The 19,810-nt window shown below is 41.9% G+C and overlaps 1 protein-coding gene across 6 annotated transcripts in view; it reads left to right on the top strand.

Annotated features, from left to right (window-relative positions):
* The first annotated feature begins 453 nt into the window (after nucleotides 1-453).
* NEXN (nexilin F-actin binding protein) overlaps nucleotides 454-19,810 on the top strand; it is a 28,103-nt gene continuing 8,746 nt past the window's right edge. Inside the window, exons 1-6 of one of the 6 annotated variants that reach the window (XM_079982055.1) lie at nucleotides 454-593; nucleotides 11,515-11,600; nucleotides 12,408-12,599; nucleotides 12,816-12,891; nucleotides 14,166-14,314; nucleotides 17,452-17,496. In XM_079982055.1, coding sequence (XP_079838181.1) covers nucleotides 11,574-11,600; nucleotides 12,408-12,599; nucleotides 12,816-12,891; nucleotides 14,166-14,314; nucleotides 17,452-17,496 — 489 coding nt within the window. In that variant the 5' untranslated portion in view covers nucleotides 454-593; nucleotides 11,515-11,573. Of the gene's footprint in view, nucleotides 594-1,419; nucleotides 1,578-11,514; nucleotides 11,601-12,407; nucleotides 12,600-12,815; nucleotides 12,892-14,165; nucleotides 14,315-17,451; nucleotides 17,497-19,810 lie in introns of those variants that run through there. The other 5 variants (XM_079982057.1, XM_079982060.1, XM_079982059.1 and 2 more) reach the window with 5 other exon arrangements.

Genomic DNA, 19,810 nt, shown 5'->3' on the forward strand with positions numbered 1-19,810 from the left:
GCATCTTTGCAAGTGTGAAAAGATTTAAAATGTGCCTGTGGGAGGAGGGGTTTATTGGTTTGTTTTGCTTTTGTTTTATTACAGATTTTGTGTTTTCATTTCGTATTTTTATGCCATGAACCACTCTGTGATCTTCAGATGAAGAGTGGCATTCAAATTTAACCACAAAATAAATAAATGTTGATGTTTATAGTGGGCTGATCCTATACTGTATTCTGAACACTAGCAAAATATTCAGAACACACAAATACTTTAGTCATAAAGACCCATTGAAAAGAAACACACATTTATTTCAGTGGGTCTACTCTGAGTATGAGTAATGCTGGCTATCACCCATATAGATAGGGTACTGAGTGGACTTCAGGCTGCTACAATTATCTGGTAAGTTACTATTATTAGTTACTTGCTCTCAGTCAGTTTCGAGCTATAAAAAAGCCACCAGGATCTCAGAGTCAGAACAGTTTTTTTCTAATATACAAAAGTGAAGCTTGTCAGGAGTTGATCCACTGCCCTAAAGTCCTGCCATCAACTGGACCAGAAATACTTGTGTGCGTGAAGGGAGAAGGGGGAAAATACATTTTCAAGTCTTGATAGTAAGTATTTTTCTAACTGCTAAGTAATGACTGCATTAATGCCTTTTAGATCTAACTGATCTGTTTTGAATGACACACTGATATTTTTTGGGGGGCGATGCCTGTTTACGTGGACTTCTTTGTTGAAGGATGGTGGTGACCCTACAGAGTCTAGTATATAGGGCATGGTGGAAGCTGAGAGTTAATTGGGTCTGTGTTTTTGGAGAATAAACGAGTTTTCCATGTTGGACCTCAGCAGAGGAACTCCGCCCCCCCAAAAAGATCGATGGGCATTGCCTTTCAAATTGTGTGTGTGTGTGTGGTGTCGTGGTCATGTGATCGATTGTGCGGGTTGGGACTTACCTGCCCCCTCCCAATATTTTATTCCGGAGCAACCAGCCCTTGGAGGAAATGCACTCTGCACTTGCTCAGGGACACTTTTGCAGCGCAAAATGAGCGCCGGCAGGGATGCCGGCTCAGAATGATATAACCTGGTCTCTTCCCCTCATCTCCATTACCCCCGCTTTTCATTTTGCCAGAGCCCCCCCACCCCTCCAGGACGGCCGGGGAATTCTCCAGTTTCCCCGAGTCCCTGGGTGTATTTATAGCTGGACGGCGCTTCCAGCCTAAAATAACCCGGCTGGGCCAGAGAGAGGGGCCCAGGCGGCGCGGCCAGGGCGCTGAGAGAGGAGGAGGAGGGGGCGGCCAGGGCGCGCGTGTGCTGCGTCGGGACAGCTGCAGCCGGGCCGGGGCTCGCTTGGAATGCGGGAGCGGGCTGCGCACCGGGACTTTTATGGAAACTTGCAGAGCCCGGCGCTGCTGAAGCCGCAGCCAAGGCGCGCGCGGCGGCGGCGGCGGCGGCGGCAACAGCAGCAGCAGCACCAGCAGACGGTAGCAGCAGCAGCAGCAGCAGCAGAAGCAGAGCAGCTTCCCAGCTTCCCTCACGCCCACCCAGCCGCTGGGATTATCTGGAGACGCAGAGCGAAGCGCGCAGGGGGCTCTCAGGTACGGGAAGCTGCCTTCGGGGGCACGAGAGAGTGTTTGGTTTTGTTTTGGCGCGAAGGTCGGCCTGAGAGGCGGGCGTTTTGGCGCGTAGTGAGGCGACGGAGCCCCAGGGGGGACGGTCGCGAGGGAGAGCTCTCTCCCTCGACAAACAAGAGGTTCCCTTTGGCTTGACCTTGTCCAACTTGACTTGTATTTTGTCCTTAATTCGGTCTTCCTGTGGCAGGAGAGAGGGAGGGCTAGCAACCCCTCTCCGTCCCCCATGGATTTAAAAAAAAATTTTTTTTTTTTGGCACAGTGGAAATTCCTTTTTCTACCCCCTCTTCTCTCCACCAGTCAGCGCGATCTGTTTCATGTCTCCTCAGACGCTCGAATTTCTCTGTCGTTCTTCTCTCGCTCCCCCCCCACCCACCCGTTGCAGGGCTTTAGTTTCCCTTGATGTCCGAAGAGCAACAGTTGGCGCACATTCTTGTCTAGACTAGAAACGGGTTTTATTTGGAAGAACATTCTGGGGGCTTCGCTGTGGGTCCCTTTGCAGCTTCTGAGTTGGTCGGGCTTGTTGTGCATTTACAGCCCTGAAGAAGCAGGCTGTTGCTTGTGTGGCACCGCGGGAACAGCCTAATAAATCCATTTCCAACCAGGGCCCTCTTCTATTCTGAAACAAAACTCCCTTGGACATACCGCAACGCTCAAAATCCAGAGCCAGCAGCTCTCTCACATATATATATATATATTTAATGGAATGGCAGTTGAATGCAACTTTCCCAGGGCGAGGGGTGGGTTGTGGAAGGGAGTTGAACTAAGTCCTGGAGAGAACATCTTGGATTAATGCAGGTGCCTTTTCTGCTTTCCCGATGTCAGAAACCTTTTGCTGAAAGGTGTGGAACTGATCAGTGGCTAAGGAGATGACAACTAGGAATAAGGTGCTGAGCTAATATTAGAGCAAGGGGGTGGCGGCAGCAGCAGCAGTAGCGATAGTGTCGCCAGATAAGTGGGTGGGTGATCTCTAAACCCGGCTCAGCAAACCTTTCTTGCTCCTGTCGTTTGTTCGTCTTGTAGTAGTGATTTTGCCTTGCTTTGTGCTAATGAGATGTGAGAAAGCTGGTCTGGGTGACACTGATAATCTTCATAATTCATTAAAAGTTGCTCCTCAAAGTCTCAAGTGTTTTAGCTGCTTGTATCCACTGCATAGCCTTATTCCATGCTGAAATGTACAGAGATATAATCATAAATGGAGAGGCAAAAGGTTAATTGGTCAGTGGAACCAAAGAAAACCTAAACTAGAAAGCCCAAAACTTCTTGTTTAGGAGATATATCTTTTACAAGTGAATCAGGGGTGTAAGGTTTGTGCATAAAATATCAGCTGATTTTAGGTAGAATATTTTGAATTTAAGACTTTTTGAATAAGAGGGGTGTGCTACGAGTGTATGCACCTTTATGAATGCTTAACAGACTGCTTTCAGAAATACTTTTTCTAGTTGCATTAAAAAATATACTAGATTTGGTGCTAAACAGAAATATTCATTTTGTTTTGTGTGCCGAGATATCTTCAACCATACGTTCTATTAAACGAGGTGGGGGAGCAAGCGTGGTTGCCTTTTATTTTATATCATCATGTAGCTGATCTATTTTACTAAATGAAACCTATTTTTCATTGTGACACTTCTCAAAGCTCTGGTGGTATTTTATCGCAAGGAGGTCTGTGTGAATGCCAGCCCAACTGGAGCAGTTTCTCTGTAAAACCCTAAATGTATATATATGCAAGTAATGGTCAGTATTATTATGTGAATGGCAAAGTGCACAATCAGATCTGACCTCTGCAATGAACCTACTAAAGCAGCCTTTTCCAACCAGCTGCCCTCTAGATGTTTTGGACTACAATTCCCATCATCCAGGGTTCACCTGAGACATTTTGACATCAGAGGCGGATCACAAATTGGCATGAGAAGGAGTGAGTTGAAATCTACGTCAAGAACAAGGAAGGAATAAAGATCTACATCAGGATCTGATGCCCATGTGGATCCTGCCACCTGAGGCAGTTGCCTCATCTTGCCTCTTGGGTGGGATGGCCCTGCCACCATTGGCTGTTCTGTCTGGGACTGGTGGAAACTGTGGTCTAAAACATCTGCACTGTATTTCAGTACCGTCCATGCTGACTAGAGATGCCTTTCCAGGGTTTCAGACAGGGTTACTCCCAGCTCTACCTAGAGACCCTGAGGATTGAATTTGAGATCTTTTGCACATAAATAACATGTTCTGCCACTGAGCTATGATTCTCCCTCATGTAGCCTGCCTGACATCTGGTTTCTGTGCAGGCCCAACTGTCATCGACATCAAATACACTTACAGGTTCCTGATAGGCAGTTTTGGGATTTAAAGGAAAATGCCATTTTATTTTAATTAGTGTGTATTTATGCGTACCTAGAATCAGTGGCGTAGCGTGGGTTGTCAGCACCCGGGGCAAGGCATGTAATTTGCGCCCCCTAACCCTGGATTTAAGGGACGCAGGTGGCGCTGTGGGTTAAAGCCTCAGCGCCTAGGACTTGCCGATCGAAAGGTCGGCGGTTCGAATCCCTGCGGCGGGGTGCGCTCCCGCTGCTCGGGCCCAGCGCCTGCCAACCTAGCAGTTCGAAAGCACCTCCGGGTGCAAGTAGATAAATAGGGACCGCTTACCAGTGGGAAGGTAAACGGCGTTTCCGTGTGCGGCTCTGGCTCGCCAGAGCAGCGATGTCACGCTGGCCACGTGACCCGGAAGTGTCTCCGGACAGCGCTGGCCCCTGGCCTCTTAAGTGAGATGGGCGCACAACCCCAGAGTCTGTCAAGACTGGCCCGTACGGGCAGGGGTACCTTTACCTTTAACCCTGGATTTGCGCCCCCTAACCCTATCCCTAACCCTAACCCCCAGATGTTGCGCCCGGTGCGGCCGGCACCCCCTGCACCCCCCACGCTACGCCACTGCCTAGAATATCTTCCAAGTATGTAGAAGCCATTACCTTATTTTTGGCTTCCCCATTTCACTTCCACACTGATAAGTGCTCAACCACATAAGGGAACCTGCAACAAAATGTTTCAGTGTACAGTGGTACCTCGGATTAAGTACTTCATTCGTTCCGGAGGTCTGTACTTAACCTGAAACTGTTCTTAACCTGAAGCACTACCTTAGCTAATGGGGCCTCCTGCTTTTGCCGCGCCACCGGAGCACAATTTCTGTTCTCATCCTGAAGCAAAGTTCTTAACCTGAAGCACTATTTATGGGTTAGCGGAGTCTGTAACCTGAAGTGTATGTAACCTGAAGTGTATGTAACCCGAGGTACCACTGTATCTTCACCTCCATGTCACCAAGGTTAACTGGCCCTCAAGTGACAATGCTGGATCCAGGACTCCCCAAAGACCTCATCCACAACAGACTGCATACTCACTTCCTGAACATGGGAACCACCTACCTGCAGTACATCCATCTTGTCAGGATCCAGCCTTGGTTTATTGGCCTTCATTGAGCCCATTACCAAACCCAGGCACCAGTCCAGCACCTACGTAGCCTCACATGACTCAGATGACAAACAGACCTGTGTTTCAATGATACACTGATGACAGCTCACTCCAAATCTTCTGATGACCTTACTAAGCAGTTTCATCTACATGTTGAAGAGCATGGGAGTCACGATGAATAATACATTGCAGGACTTCACAGCACAGCTGTTGGGGCTCAAGCAGAAGTCCCCCAATGTTACTTTCTAAAAATGATTCAGGAAGTAGGAATTAAGTTACCATATCAGCATGCCTGCAACTCCCATTACACAGAATCGATCCAGCAAGATACCATGATTGATAGCATCAAAAACCTTGGAGAGATCCAGGAGAATCAGCAGGTTTTGTTCTCCCTATCTCTCTCCATACACCATCAGAGGACCAAGGGTTGTTTCAGTTCCAGCCAGCCCTGAACATGGATGAAACAGGCCACCATCTTCTCAGGCACCTTGTCCCTAAAAGGGGATATCAGTGACTAGGTGATAGTTGTTAGTCTCGTGAATCCAAATAGGGCTTCTTAAGGAACAGCTATGCTACAGCTCCCAGCACCTTCACACAAAGAAGAATCCATGACCACATGAACCCACCCAGTCAATCCCCTCCAGATAGTTCTGATCAAGAGCAATCCTGTTTTGAACTAGGTAAAATAGTTTATTATAACAGTTTATTTGCAGTTGTTATGTGAATTTTTAAACTGAATGTATTCTGGTTTAACTGCAATAAGGCACCAGGACTAGGGTGGTAATCTGAAATCCAAGTTTTGAGGAGGGACTGAAAAGGAAATCAACAATAGTAGTTGCATTCCAAGAATAAGGGGCAACATGGAAAAATGGCTAGCATCATTTAAGGGAACTGGAGACCTTTGGACAGCTGCTGGTGGGTATAAATGTATAGGACTGCTTGTACTATTTATTTTATTTTTAAGAAAGCAGTGCCCCCATGCCATATGGCATATTGCTTTTGAAACTGAAGGGAATGATAACAACCAGCTTTTTTATTATGATGCAGAGTTCAAAGGCAAAAAGGAGAGAGTAGAACATTCTTCTGACTGCAGAAACTCTCTTGTATGACCCAAGCAGCTCTTTGAATCCTGGCCTAAGATTTATTTTTTTAATAGGACTATTCAAAGCAGATACGAAGTGGTGTTTCTAAAAATGTTATAAAGTGACCCATAAATTTGGGGTGGGGGTGCCGAGGAAGTTAACATTGTTCTTCAGTACCTTGGAGCACGTTGTTTCCGACGCCTGTTCCAAATTGTTGGTATCCTGGGAATCTTCCTTTGATCCCAATGGTGGCAGCTATTGGTTAACTTGACATCTGCAAATCACTACTGGAATGAAAACTGCTAGGCTTTGCACATTCATATTTCGTTCATATGCTAGGCAATGAAGCTGGTTTCATTGTTTTCTGTGTTTGCGGTTTTACTGGTAGCAGTGGATGAGCATTTTTGTCCTTTGTGCAGCCTCCTCTTCTTGAAATCATAAAATAATGCAACATCACTGTTTGTAGATTCTGATGAGAAAATAAAAAGGGGTGAGATGGTGTGGTGATGTGTGATGACTTCCACATATGGATGTGGAAAAAGTAATTCAGTTAACAAGATCAAGGAAGATGTTTTGGAACAATGTGCTCCTTTTTCTAATTTATGTGCTGCAAGTTTTCAGTGAAATGGAAACTGGCAGCTATTGTCCAGAACATGCTGTTAAGGACTTTTTTTCTTTCTTTTTTAAAAGTAGACATACGTATAATGACTGGACAACTACCACAACCTAAACCCTGAAATAAAGTAAAACTCAATGAGAAATGTAATGTTGAATATAAAATTCAGCTCTGTGAAGCCTTTGAAAAGTTCAAGAGATCACATGGAAATTGTACAAAGCAGCCAGCAAGCTTCAAAAAAAAGTGACCAGACTGGTGGAGTGATGGGGAATTAATGATTTTGAGGCAACTCTGTCCACTTGCTGACATAAGCTCTATTTCTACAGCCTTGCATGGTATAATGCAAGGATCAGGAACATGCAGTCCTCCAGATGTTGCTGGATTAAATCTTCCAGCATCCTTGATCATTAGCAACGCTGGCTGGGGACTGGATTCCAACAGGTTCCCCATCAACAAAATGTCAGTCATGCTCAGTAACTCCCTAGTCTACCCTGCCTGGTGCTTTTCTTCTTAGATGTATCTTTGAGTGTTTGTCTAAAATGCCATTTTGTCGTTGGCTCATATGGATCTGCCCTGTTTATGGCTTGAAGATAATACCTGGTGTCCAAGGTCTTTGTTCTAGAGCAGGCATGTTCAACACGTATATTGTGATCTACTGGTAGATTGTGGGGTGTTCCTGGTAGATCTTTGGCCCCTCAGTGATCTCCTCCTCCCCCCAAGAAGGAGAAAAACAACAACTGTGGTTCCTAAAAAGCTCAAGAACTTTGGCTTCCTAAAGAAAGCTCAGCAACTTTGGTCCATTCAACGACAATGGGTAGATCACTGCCAGTTTTTTTTATACTGTAAGTAGATTGCAGCCTATTGGGAGTTGGATGTCCCTGCTCTAGAGAGTATCCCCCCCATATATTTTGATTCCATCCCTATTCCCACATAAGATCAACAACATTCTGTAGCTTGACTGTGGATTAGACATGAGCTACTTCTGAATTGTGGAGGATTACAACTTTTTACTCTGGTCAACAGAGTGTGGTTTGCCTGAATATTTTTTTATATTTCAATGTGCTTTAAGAATAAAGTGATTTTGAAAAGTGAAAGAAAGAAATGAGGAAATGGGGTAGGGTTCCTAATTAAGTAACTATCCTTACCTATTTTTTTACAAACTTGTAATTCAGGTCTTGTTATATCTGCACACGTTGCCAGGTGTTCAGGCAGTGTTATTTGCCAGAAGTGCTTGTTCTCACTTGTGTTGAAACAAGAATACTGGTACGTTTTGTTTCACATGTCGATCCTTTCTGTGAAGATCTATTTCTGTTATTGGTGTGCTATTGAACTGTTGCAATAGGCTTTACTTCCTACAGGATGACCATTTGACTGCATCTTGATGTTATTATGTAGAGCTGACATGTCCTCTTCCCCCTGAAGTACTATGCAAGCTATAGCTTGAGGAACAACCCACAAGAAGGGTTAAAATGGTAAATCAAGAGAAGGAGAGCACCCAAGGCATGCATTTTGCAGATGTCAGAGCACATAGTCTCTTACTTTTTAAAGACTGTGCAGAAAAATAGCTTATGGTTATTTAAGTTTATGATTTTAAAAAATATATATTTGGTTATATCCTCCATGTGCACACATGCAGAATGTTATGTTTTTATTTTCCTTTTTTTAAAAAAATGGTTTTGACTGTCAAAATCTTCAGCAAGAAGTATATAGCCCTGATTATTATTTTTTACTATCAACTGCATTCCCACAATGATGTGTTTATGTGCATGCAAACACATCCATGCAAGGGCACCCAACTAGCACCCAACAGCAGCAATTGTATCAGTGTTGCCTCTGTCCCTCTACTTGTACATACAGGCATTACATCAGCACACCTGTTCTGTAAGAGGAAGTTTTGCCTGCTGTACTCTCATCACTTAGAACTTTTTCAGCCCAGGGCCAGTTCACTGTCCCTCAGACCTTGTGGGGGGTCCGGACTATATTTTGAAGGGGGGGAAATGAATGAATTCCTATGCCCCACAAATAACCCACCCCACCCCACAAATGCATTTTAAATAAAAGGGCACATTCTACTCATGTAAAAACACGCTGATTCCCGGACTGTCCGTGGGCCAGATTTAGAAGGCCATTCGGCTGGATCCGGCTCCCGGGCCTTAGTTTGCCTACCCATGACTTAGAATCACTAAGTATTAACCTTACTGAGTCTGGCAGAGGGGGCAAGAGCAGCCTCATCTGCTGAGAGACCTTCTGCTATTCTAGAGCAGCTAGCAGGAAGAAAGTAAATGATAGCTCCATTAGCTTATTGAGCTGCCATTAGTCTTTTTAACAGCCAGAAGATCCTACATCTATTTGTCACCTATGTAACACATACATGACAAATATGAAATGTTGTATCAAATAATAGACTTTTCATAAATCAGATTATTAATGTCTAGTGAATCTACCATATGCTATACTGAAGAGGTTATCAATATTGTCAAACTGCCCCTGCCTTTTCAGGCATGTACTATTTGGACAGGCCTTCACAATATGAATTTATCTTTTTAGCCAACAAGTATCTATGCATTTCCCCCACATTTTAAATTATTTGATACATATTTATGGGCTGATTTTATCATATCAGTTGTAAGTTGTCTTGATGTACTTAATGTGGACTATAAATTCCTGTATGTAATTATGCATGTGGGTACATGAATGCATACAAAGAGTTTTGTGAATAGAGCTTTTTCCCAGCTATTATTAAAAGCAAAGTTGCTATCATAGAAATGGCTGTCAGCACCTTACATGCATAGCCTGCTCATGTATCCACATTCAGAAGCATGTTGAATAGTTGAGCTGCATGGCCAGAAAATGGTGAAGAGGTTATTCCAGCAAATAATATAAAATTCAAATACTCCCCTCCTTTTTTGGAAAAAAAGAAGTATGTGCTATAGAATTTTCAGAAAAGAGATATATGTTCAAAATGTTTCTATTGTATAGAAAACATATATTTGGAGACAGTGCGAGTAGAGAACCAATGATAACTTTGAATAGTAAAACAATGCAACAGCTCGCATGTGGCACTTCTTAAACTCTGACTCCTGGCTACTTATCTGTTTAAGAGTGGCACTCATCATGTGCCCCTTTTCCAATGGGTAATGATGTTAACAAAATAATAGTGCTTAAATGCCATAAACATTGCTTCTTGACTTTTTATGGTTGCCATGACAGTGCAATTGGAATGCTAGTCCTTACCCCCAATTTTCTTCCAAAATGGGTTTTGATGGAGTATACTCTCCATAGTACTCTGGCTGCAGCCCATATAAAGCTGTTTCTGTATATTGCTGGCATAAAACTGTGGTCACTTACTTTGGCCTAGGAAGCAAGACAGGGTTGGAAAAACTTGTTTTCTACATAGTGTTAAAGGATTAAGGGAGTGCCTGCCTGCATACCTGCCTTCAAACTTCTGTCCCTTTAAGAGAAGCAAACTGCATATGTATAAATATGCATTATTTAAAATCCAATTGATAGTTTCCTAATGGATAAACAACTTGGGGGTGGCAGCAATGGAGTGGGGGAAAGATGAAGGGAGTTTAACTCCTTCTATCCCTATCCACTATTATCTTCCCAAGCAGCTTGTATCTCACATCGCCACCTGCATTTTGGACCAGCTGCATTTTCTGGATGGTCTTCAATGGCAGCCCCATGTAGGCTACACCATAGTAGCCTAATCTGGAGCATGAAATGTTGGTCTGGTTTCTCCTCCCATGTGTGCAGCTAGTGTATAAGGCAAAACTGGTAAAAAGCGTTCTTTGGCAACTGTTTCAATCTAGCCATTTAGAAATTGGGCTAGATCCAGATTGAAAACAGGCTGTTGCAGGAAGTCCAGCCCTGCCCAGAACAGGCTGTACACCTTATTCCTGTCCAAAAGCGTCTCTCTCTTGTATGGATTTAGCTTCTTAGTAAGTGAAATGATAAATACATACAAGCCACCATGTGCTAACACTCCACATCTGCTAGCAAGTGACTCTCCCAAGGCAAAATTACTTCATTCATGCCAGGGAAGTAATTTCAACTACAAGAATGTGGGAACCAGAGGCCATTAGCTTGGTCCCTTGTAGCAGATATTAGGCTTCTTTGAAGCTTTTGCAGACGGCCAATCTCTTCTCATTTTCCCTCTTAACAATTTATGTGAAGGCTTAATCAGGACGCAGGTTTTACTGTGGTAATATAACGGGCTAGAAGAAGGAATGGGGGAAATATTAGAAGAATCTGAGATTGAGCTCATCTGCATATGTGTGGTTCGTTCCTGAGCTAATGTGGTTTAGTGGTTAGAGGGTTTGAACAGGACTGAACGGGCCAAGGCCACTTTCTCTCTCTCAGCCTAACTTACATAGCAGGTTTGTTGTGAGGATAAAACAGGGAAATGTACCATGCATGATACCTTGTTTTCCTTGGAGGAAAGGATATTCTGATATAAACAGAATAACACTTCTATGTGGGTATGAGGCCTTAATGTTTTATAAGACATGTTTACAGGCTTCCAGTCTCACTGGAAATGTAAATGCACAGTTTGAATTTACTGGGAGGCAGAGGACTCAAGGACCCCACTTTATTCTCTACTGGGATAGATCCTGCAGGGACTTGGTTCTTGAGTACTTAGAGAGGGAGAAGGAGAGAGGGAGAGAGGGAGAGAACCACCACTACCCTCCTTAGTAATGTTTTCATATATATCAACCAAGTGAGGTCACATCTCCATTTTTTCCTTACAAAGGTAAAGCCTGGACACATCCATTTTTGCACACTGCTGCTGCTAGGTCACAGAAAGTAGCCATGAATGACGTTGCACAGAAGACAGAGGTATGTATGGTGGTATGAAGGGGGAAGTACAAACAATAAACTCTGGCATTATTATAGTAGCTTAAATTAAATAATATAATATAACCAAGAGTCTTAGACCCTTGATTCTCATCATGTGAAGTCAGCACCTGTAGGGTGATGGGATCGTTGTCAGGGAATGCACACGTCTTAGGGCTCTGCATATTTTCACTCTGTCCAGAAAACTGTGTGAGTTCACATGCACAAGGGAAAAAGGCATGCACAGATCATCATCTACTGCTACTGAATGAATGGGGAAGCCACATTTGATAGGATTTCCATTTGTCGCACAAACTGTCCCTAAGATGTACATCTGACTTCTAGCCCAAGAATTGTGTGTGTGTGTGTAATCCTAAAGCAAAAATTGTAGAGTATTTCAGTTTAAAACAGTACAATTGTCAAACTGTGAAGTTGTTCTGTGGCATTAAAATAAATGGAAAGTAAAGAGAGGGAAAATCTACACTATCCAGGCAAAAAGTCTGGTTCAATTAGCAATTGTGTTGTTTTTTTAATAACAAGTTTTTCTAGACATGACTGTGATCCATCTGTTATTGGAAGCTTTAAGTTTAGGTTTAATACAAAAGCAACTTCATGAGAGCTTCCTATACCTGTGCAAAAGAAAGAGTCTGTTTTTCTCTTTAAAAATAAACATTGTAAATGCAGCTCAGGTTCCAATTTATTTCCTGTCTCTTCAAAAGTCTCACATTCTGTCTAATATTCCATGCAATTTCTCTTCATCTGCTTCTACCATCTTTCTCTTGTCTTTGCCTTCTCCCTGTCTTCACAAAGATTCTGCTTTCTTCGTCTAAACCTGTCCCAAAGTCCTATGTGCCCAAACTTCGAAAGGGTGATGTAAAGGATAAATTCGAAGCCATGCAGAAAGCAAGGGAAGAAAGAAATCAAAGGCGATCTAGAGATGAGAAGCAAAGAAGAAAAGAACAATATGTTAGAGAAAGAGAATGGAACAGGCGGAAGCAGGAGGTCAATTCCTTTGCAAAAATTCATTTCTGTTACTTTTATTTCCTTTCAAGCTTTTAAAAATAACTTGCCAACTTCTACACTGCAGTACAAATAAATATACCTTGATCCAGCTATATAAACTATTTTATAACCTTGCATAAACTCTCTAGATTTATTTACGTTTTAAATCCTTCAAAAAAACAAGTGAAAATTTATGTTTCTCATTCATTATTTCAGATGATAGAACTACTTGCTTCTGATGACGAGGAAGAAAAGTCTAAAGTTGAGAAAGCTTATGTTCCAAAACTAACAGGTAAGAATTAAGAGTTAAAGTCTATTTTGCAAGAGATTGGACCTCTGTCACCTATCCTTTGGTAACAGCTCATTTTGATTACTGCAACACTCTGTGGGGCTGCCAACTTTTAAGAAGTTCTGCAGCTGTGGGTAGTACAGAATGCTGTGGCTTGCCTCCTGACAGGGATAGGAGGGCACAAAGAATGTATCTGACCAACTGCATTGGCTGTCTTCATGCTTCCTTCCAGGACCAATAAAAAATGCTGGCGATCATCTCTAAAGCTTTCTATGGTCTACGGCCTTGAGGAACTCCATTAAGCCCCCAGTCAACACATTCCTGCCTCCTTCCTTAGGAGGTGTGTTGCTCTGCATTCTATCTTAGATAAATCTACAAAAGCAAGGCGCACTGTGGTGCTGCCTATGCTCTAGAGCAGCGATGGGTTAACCTTTTTCCTCCCGCAATAATATTTATTTATTAAGTTTCCAACAAATACAATACATACTGTAAAACCAATAAAACAAAAATAGAGAAAAAGGAAAGAAAAAGAAAAAAGGCATAAAACAAATAACCAAAAATATAACCACAAACAAACAATAAAAATTAATTAGTTAACTAAGTTTCCAACTTCATGAACATATTACTTGACTTCCTCTAATCTCTTCCATCTGAATTTCCTTGTAACTGAATGTAGCAGTTTTCCAATATCATTATTGAAAAAACAATATTCCGATTATTATCAATTTTTTTAACTTTCCTTAACATTCTATATTTCATTTATTTAATTTATCCTAATTTAATCCTAGGCCTGTTTAGTACTTTCAAGTAACTACTAATCTTTAATATTACAATATTTATTCAAATAATCTTTAAATTTCTTCCAGTCTTCTTGATATTCCTCTTCTTTCTGGTCGCAGATTCTCCCAGTGAGATAAGCCAGCTCCATAAAGTCCATCATCTTCATCTGCCTGGATTAACCTTTTTCCTATGAAGGGCAATTGACCCATGGTGAAAGTCATTCAGGAGCGTTACAGCACCACATGGCTGTATAATACGCTTTCTGTGTGCCATCCCATCTCTCGACCACATGAAAATTACGCCAAGGACAGTAGCATGTCCCCCACAAGCTGCAAGTTCCCTATCCAAGCTCTAAACTATGCTTCTGTTCAACTTGCTACCTCCTCCTTCGCATTTCTAAACAAATATATTTATGCTAATGAAAACTAGTGTTTTACGAATGATGGATTGTCAGGTGATAAACTGAGCTGTTCGTTTTTCCCTTTTGTTTTGCATAGGGACTGTCAAAGGGAAGTTTGCAGAAATGGAAAAGCAGAGGCAGGAGGAAGAAAGGAAAAGAATGGAAGAGGAAAGGAAGCGGAGGATTGAACAAGACATGATAGAGAAAAGGAAAATTCAGAGAGAACTAGCAAAGAAAGCACAAGAGGTAGGCTTATAGTAATTTACAATATCCCATTCAAATGTTAAAATAAAAAACCCTAGCCATTTAAATTATAAACAGTAGTCTTCCACTTCTTACTTCCAAGACAAACAGTGAATTTGAAGCATCAGGTAATATACGGAGCTTTTCCTACCACATCAGTATTTTATTTACTATAACTATGTATTCTTCCATTCAATTACGTTGGGCGTTTGAAACATTTTGTTTGTTTGCCTACATAGTGACAGAGTTTCATATTCAGCAATGAAGGAGATACAATGTTCTGATGTTTTAAATTGCTGAAAATACAATTTGACTTCAGCAGCAAATGTTTATTTGCAAAATGGACGAGTTGCATTTGAATGTTAAGAGACTAACTGAACCTGGCTTGACTGTAATTGGTCCTCTCTGCAGAAAATGGGTAAAACCAGGGCAAGTTAAAAAGTCTCTTACCTACCATACTGACACTGAATATCAATTCTGTAGCCATTTGTGAATGCAACATAGCCACATTCTTCCTTGGGGAGTGTCATATTTGGTGTGTTGCCTGCATTCTTGGCATTCAGTATTAAAACGCCATTTTCTTTATGAGAATTGGGTGCTAGGATTAGGTGTCTCATGCTTTAATTTCCAAATGTGTGTGTATATGTATGAATGACTGGTTGCTATCAATAGAAAAATGTCCTGTGCTGTGCTAGTACAACCACACTAATCAAGTCAATTTGCCAGTAATGCTCATATACCTTTCAGGCTTATAAGATGCAACATGTCGCAAGATGTTGAAATATATGCTTTCTGATATTTGAACAATGAGAGAAATAGAGAAAAGGTTATGTAAGGCAGTTTTTTACTGGTTTGAATAAGCTAAGAAATAAAATGCTCTTCTATTTGCATACGGAGGGAGAACAGTTTGGTATCTTATAAGGTGAATTGCACTCAGAGGATCTGTAAAGGATCTGTATGACTTATTAAAGTGTTTTTGTATTTTGAAATTGATAATTGATCAGTTCAAAAGCAGTTCTGAGGCCGGTATTTTGTATGAAAAATTATTTATTTGTTTCATGGGATGAAATGTACAGAAGCAGTTAAGATGCTTGTGATCTAACACTAATTTTGGGACATGGCTGTTGTCCATATCTTGTACTACAAGCCATTGCTCACAACTAGAAAGTAAATACCATCAGAAATTCCAGTTTTCCTCAAAGCCACCCTTTACAGCACTGAGGAAGGTTGGGGATTTTTTGCCCCATGGACCCAAATAGCTGCTTGGGTTAACTTGTCTACTGTGCTACTGAAAGCTTCTTGCAAACAGGATAATTTGTGCAGCCATGCTTTCTTTAAAGCATTCCTTTCCAGCTTAACTCCTAAGAGCTGCTTTAAACATTATGGTCAGAAGCCACCAGAAAGCCCATGCAGTGTTCCCTGCTGATTGCATGCTTCACCTTTATACTTCTGTGGAGCTGGCAGTTCCAGAAGTACAGATACTACATATGACAGGAGAGGCAAGATGTTAGCTTTACATGCTGCAGAGCCGTAGCTGCAGGGGGTTGGCTAGCCAGGTTTTTTTGCCCGGGTGAAGCCTCCATTGGGGTGCCATTGAGGTTACCTGCCTCTGTGTGTGTATGCAAATACACATGAGGAGTGCCAAACTGGGTCTTTGACCTGGGTAAAATAAAGCCTAGTTTCGCCTCTGCATGCTGTGTGTTGTGTTGAATGTTGACACGGGCTTTTGGGTGACCTCTACATAGACACTGTAGCATTTAAATTTACCCATAACTTATGATCAATGGAAAGATGCCCTTTTAGAGTTCTTTCTCTTGTTTTACAATGCAACAAACATTCATTGTTGCTGTAGACAGTAACTAAGCCACCCTCAGCCTGCCAGTAATTCCGGTATTCTCAGTATCATAATGAAAGGTGAAGCACGAGTAATAAAGGTCTAACTGAACAGTTAGCCTTACGGACTGTGGCAATAGTGGTTGCCAAATATTTAATTGAAGCAGAGAATGCCTGTGTAGTGTGGGAACTAGTATGTAAAGGATGGTTTTACACATTAGGTATTCACACTAGATGTTATAGGCACCCTTAAGTAACAATCTACTCCACACCCTATCAAATTAATACAGTGTGTGAAATTCAGGAAAGCTACCGTACGCTGCTCTGGTTTCGCCAGAAGCGGCTTAGTCATGCTGGCCACATGACCCAGAAAAACTGTTGCAGACAAACGTTGGCTCCCTCAGCCAGTAAAGCGAGATGAGCACCGCAACCCCAGAGTCATTTGCGACTGGACTTAACTGTCAGGGGTCCTTTACCTTTACCTTTAATTGTTATTGTTGTAATTATATTTATAATTACCGGTATATCCTGCCTTTCCCCCCAGACCTAACCCAATCTCATTCCCAGACATTAACCAGGAAGCAAGAGCTCGATCCACTCTGATCACATTTGAGTATTTTTAAAGGGATATATGCAAAATTTTACATGTGGCTCATAGCTGATGGACCTACGTATCCATAAATGAGCACAAAATAGGGTTGTGTCAAGGAATCACCACATAGCCTTGGCCAGACATTGTTCTCCAGGGGAAAATCTCAACCCAGTAAGCACGTTAGGCTGTGGAGAAAGATACAAATTAAGTGTGCTGTTCTGTGCATAGGTGAATGCAGGATATCTCTGCAGCAGTAGCAAGGATTTTAAAGGCTTTCCAGATGGCAGGGACAGGGAGACTGTGCTTTTCCAGTGAATATGCTTCAGCTCAGTTCACCTGTTACCAACCCTTCACCAGCCATCTACTCCAGGTCTCCTGGGGCATGCTGGTTTTGCTGCTTGTCCAGCACATCACAGGCCATGGCACAAAATTAGTGGGTTGTGTTCAGCGTGGGAGCTTTCTAGCTGCTGCACATGGTGTACGATGGAGGAGGGCATGCTAAAGTCTGAACCTCTTGCACAGTTGAGGTAAATACCTCTGGAGAGCAATGTCTGACCAGCGGCTGCTTAGATTAGATGTACACACTGGAAGTGCACCTTTTAATGCCACATTTCAATTTGTCATTCGGCACAATATTTTCATATTTTAAAATGTTTTTGCAAGGGGGAGCCAAAGAGTCAAAGTAACATTATTGTGTGAAATTCTTATTTAATAGATTGATGAGCAGTTAAACAATTCGGGAAGCGAATCGGCATCGGAGGTAATCAGACTTCTTTACCATGAAACATTCACCTATTTGTGACTCATTGTTTATTACATATCTAGTAATGGCCGGGTTAAACAAAAACACTTGGGAAAGACACGAAAGCACACTTTGCTAGCAGAGACAGTATACTATCAGACTGATCAGTGCTTTCGGCACTCGCCATGAGGTAAATGTGACCAGAATTACAATGACTTTTGCTTCGTTACACTGTGACTTTTCTTGGCTCTTTGCCATTTGCCGGTAACCGTTGATGACATGGACGCTTGCACATTATTTTACAATGCTGTTTCTTAATGTTTATTTAATCTGCTTCTGGCCAGGGCTGAAGGGAATGGTAGCGTAATACAATTGGAAGGCACCATGTTGCTTAGCTCTATTCTTACAGTAATGTGAAGTGCATTCTGAAATGAGGTCAGTAGCCCCAAGGTAAATGTTGTGGTCTCATAAACCCTAAGGCTGCTACTATATTTACTGCTTGAATTGATGTAATGCCATTACAGACACATTGTATGTGGCCTGTGGGCTATCTGCAGACAGTGCTATCTTGATTCCACTATGGCAGTTGCAATACACCTACACACAGTAATTACACACACAGAATTAGGATTGCATCTACCCATTATGCTTTGAGACAACTTTCCCCCCCAAAAGTTGTGGAACAAGTTAATAGCCAAATGATTAACTAGAGTGTCTTAATTAAAGCCAGCTTAGGCTTTCAGAGCTGTTCACTTTCTAAGATTGTCTTTATGAAGTCCTTTGAATTTTTTATGTTATTTGCCTTGGCAGTATCTTTTAAAATTTAAGATCCCTCAAGAAACTGGCTACATTTTAAATGACTAATATTTAGGTAGTCCCAAATGGGAAAGGACCCTTGCTTGAAGCTAATCCGATTTGCATCTGGTCAGTACTTGAGTGTGGGATTGCTTGAGAATCCTAGTCTTAAATTCTATAATGGGAGAAAACATAAAAATTGAGTGAATAAAAATGATATTGCTGTGGTTTCTGAACTCCCCACACCCCGTGGACCACTTGAAAATTGCTGATGGACTTGGCAGGCCACTTAATGGTTTCCCTGCCTGTTGTAGCAATTTTAACAGCTGTGGTAGATGCTGTGTGATTTTTCATTGTATTTTAATTGCTATTTGTTGTATTTTAACGCTGCAATCTGAATTTTATAGATTGCAAATGGTAGTAGAATAAAATACAAGAAACAAAGAAAATCAATATGAGTATTTTAATATCGACATGCCTTGGACCACCTCAACGAAAGCTCATGGGCCATTGATAGTCCATGAATCGCAGTTTGGGTACTCCTGTTCTAATGTATTTTCCAGAAATTAGGCTAACCAAACGTTTCCAGATATCCTACCATGATTTGATGGAGTGTAACTCCCATCTGCTGACAGTCATCAAAATAGCTGCTCCTGCATGAAAGTGAATTCTTCTGCATAGTGGATGAGGAGCATAGAATCTGACACAAGGATTACTACACTGCTGCATGGTCCCACAATTTTACCATGCCCTTTGTGTGGTACCACCAGTTCTTAACACCATGGTGTTTTTCTGTATTGTTTTGTTTTTTGGCGTGGAAAGTAGGTTTGAGGACAGAAGAGGGTGCCATCCCAGGGCTGCGTGTATGTGTGTGTGTGATCTTCTTTTCCTAGCAAGTGTTGTAATCAGAATTTTAATACTGATGTGTGGTAGATCTGTGCCTCTATTAGTAGCACTGCACTTCCCACATATTTATTTATATCACATTCACCGAAGTGGCACAAATAGGAGTGCCCTGCCTGCTAGATATGGTCCAGATAAACATGGACCTTCTATAGTTTTATTTGAGCATATGCCCCAGGCATTTAATAACCATATCTGCTCTACTTATTCAAGAGCATCCCTTTACACTTCACATCTACCTAGATCAGATTAGAAAAGGGTATTTACTACATTTGGAGCTAATCTCCTGTACCCTCCACCCATCTTTTAATGCTTGAAAAGTACAAGCAAAGCTCAGTTTAATAGATGTAGTTATCTTGAGATAACTCTTATCAACTTAAGGACCTGGTAAAGCAGCATATCAGTGTCAAATTAGGTGCTCAGCTTCTATCCGGACTGGGTTTTTACCTGAATGACCTGAACTTTTGAGGAAAAGATAAATGGAGTTACAATACGTTGGAGTCTCTCATTTGTCACGGACTTACTAGCTGGTTTAGGCAAGTCCTTCTTAGCTTCTCCATGAGCAATATAGGAATAATACTGACCTACCTTACAGGGTTGTTGTAAGGACTACAAACAGCTTCATAGATATATA

Source organism: Podarcis cretensis (assembly GCF_951804945.1).
Source record: "Podarcis cretensis genome assembly, chromosome: 6".
NCBI classification, from domain to species: domain Eukaryota; kingdom Metazoa; phylum Chordata; class Lepidosauria; order Squamata; family Lacertidae; genus Podarcis; species Podarcis cretensis.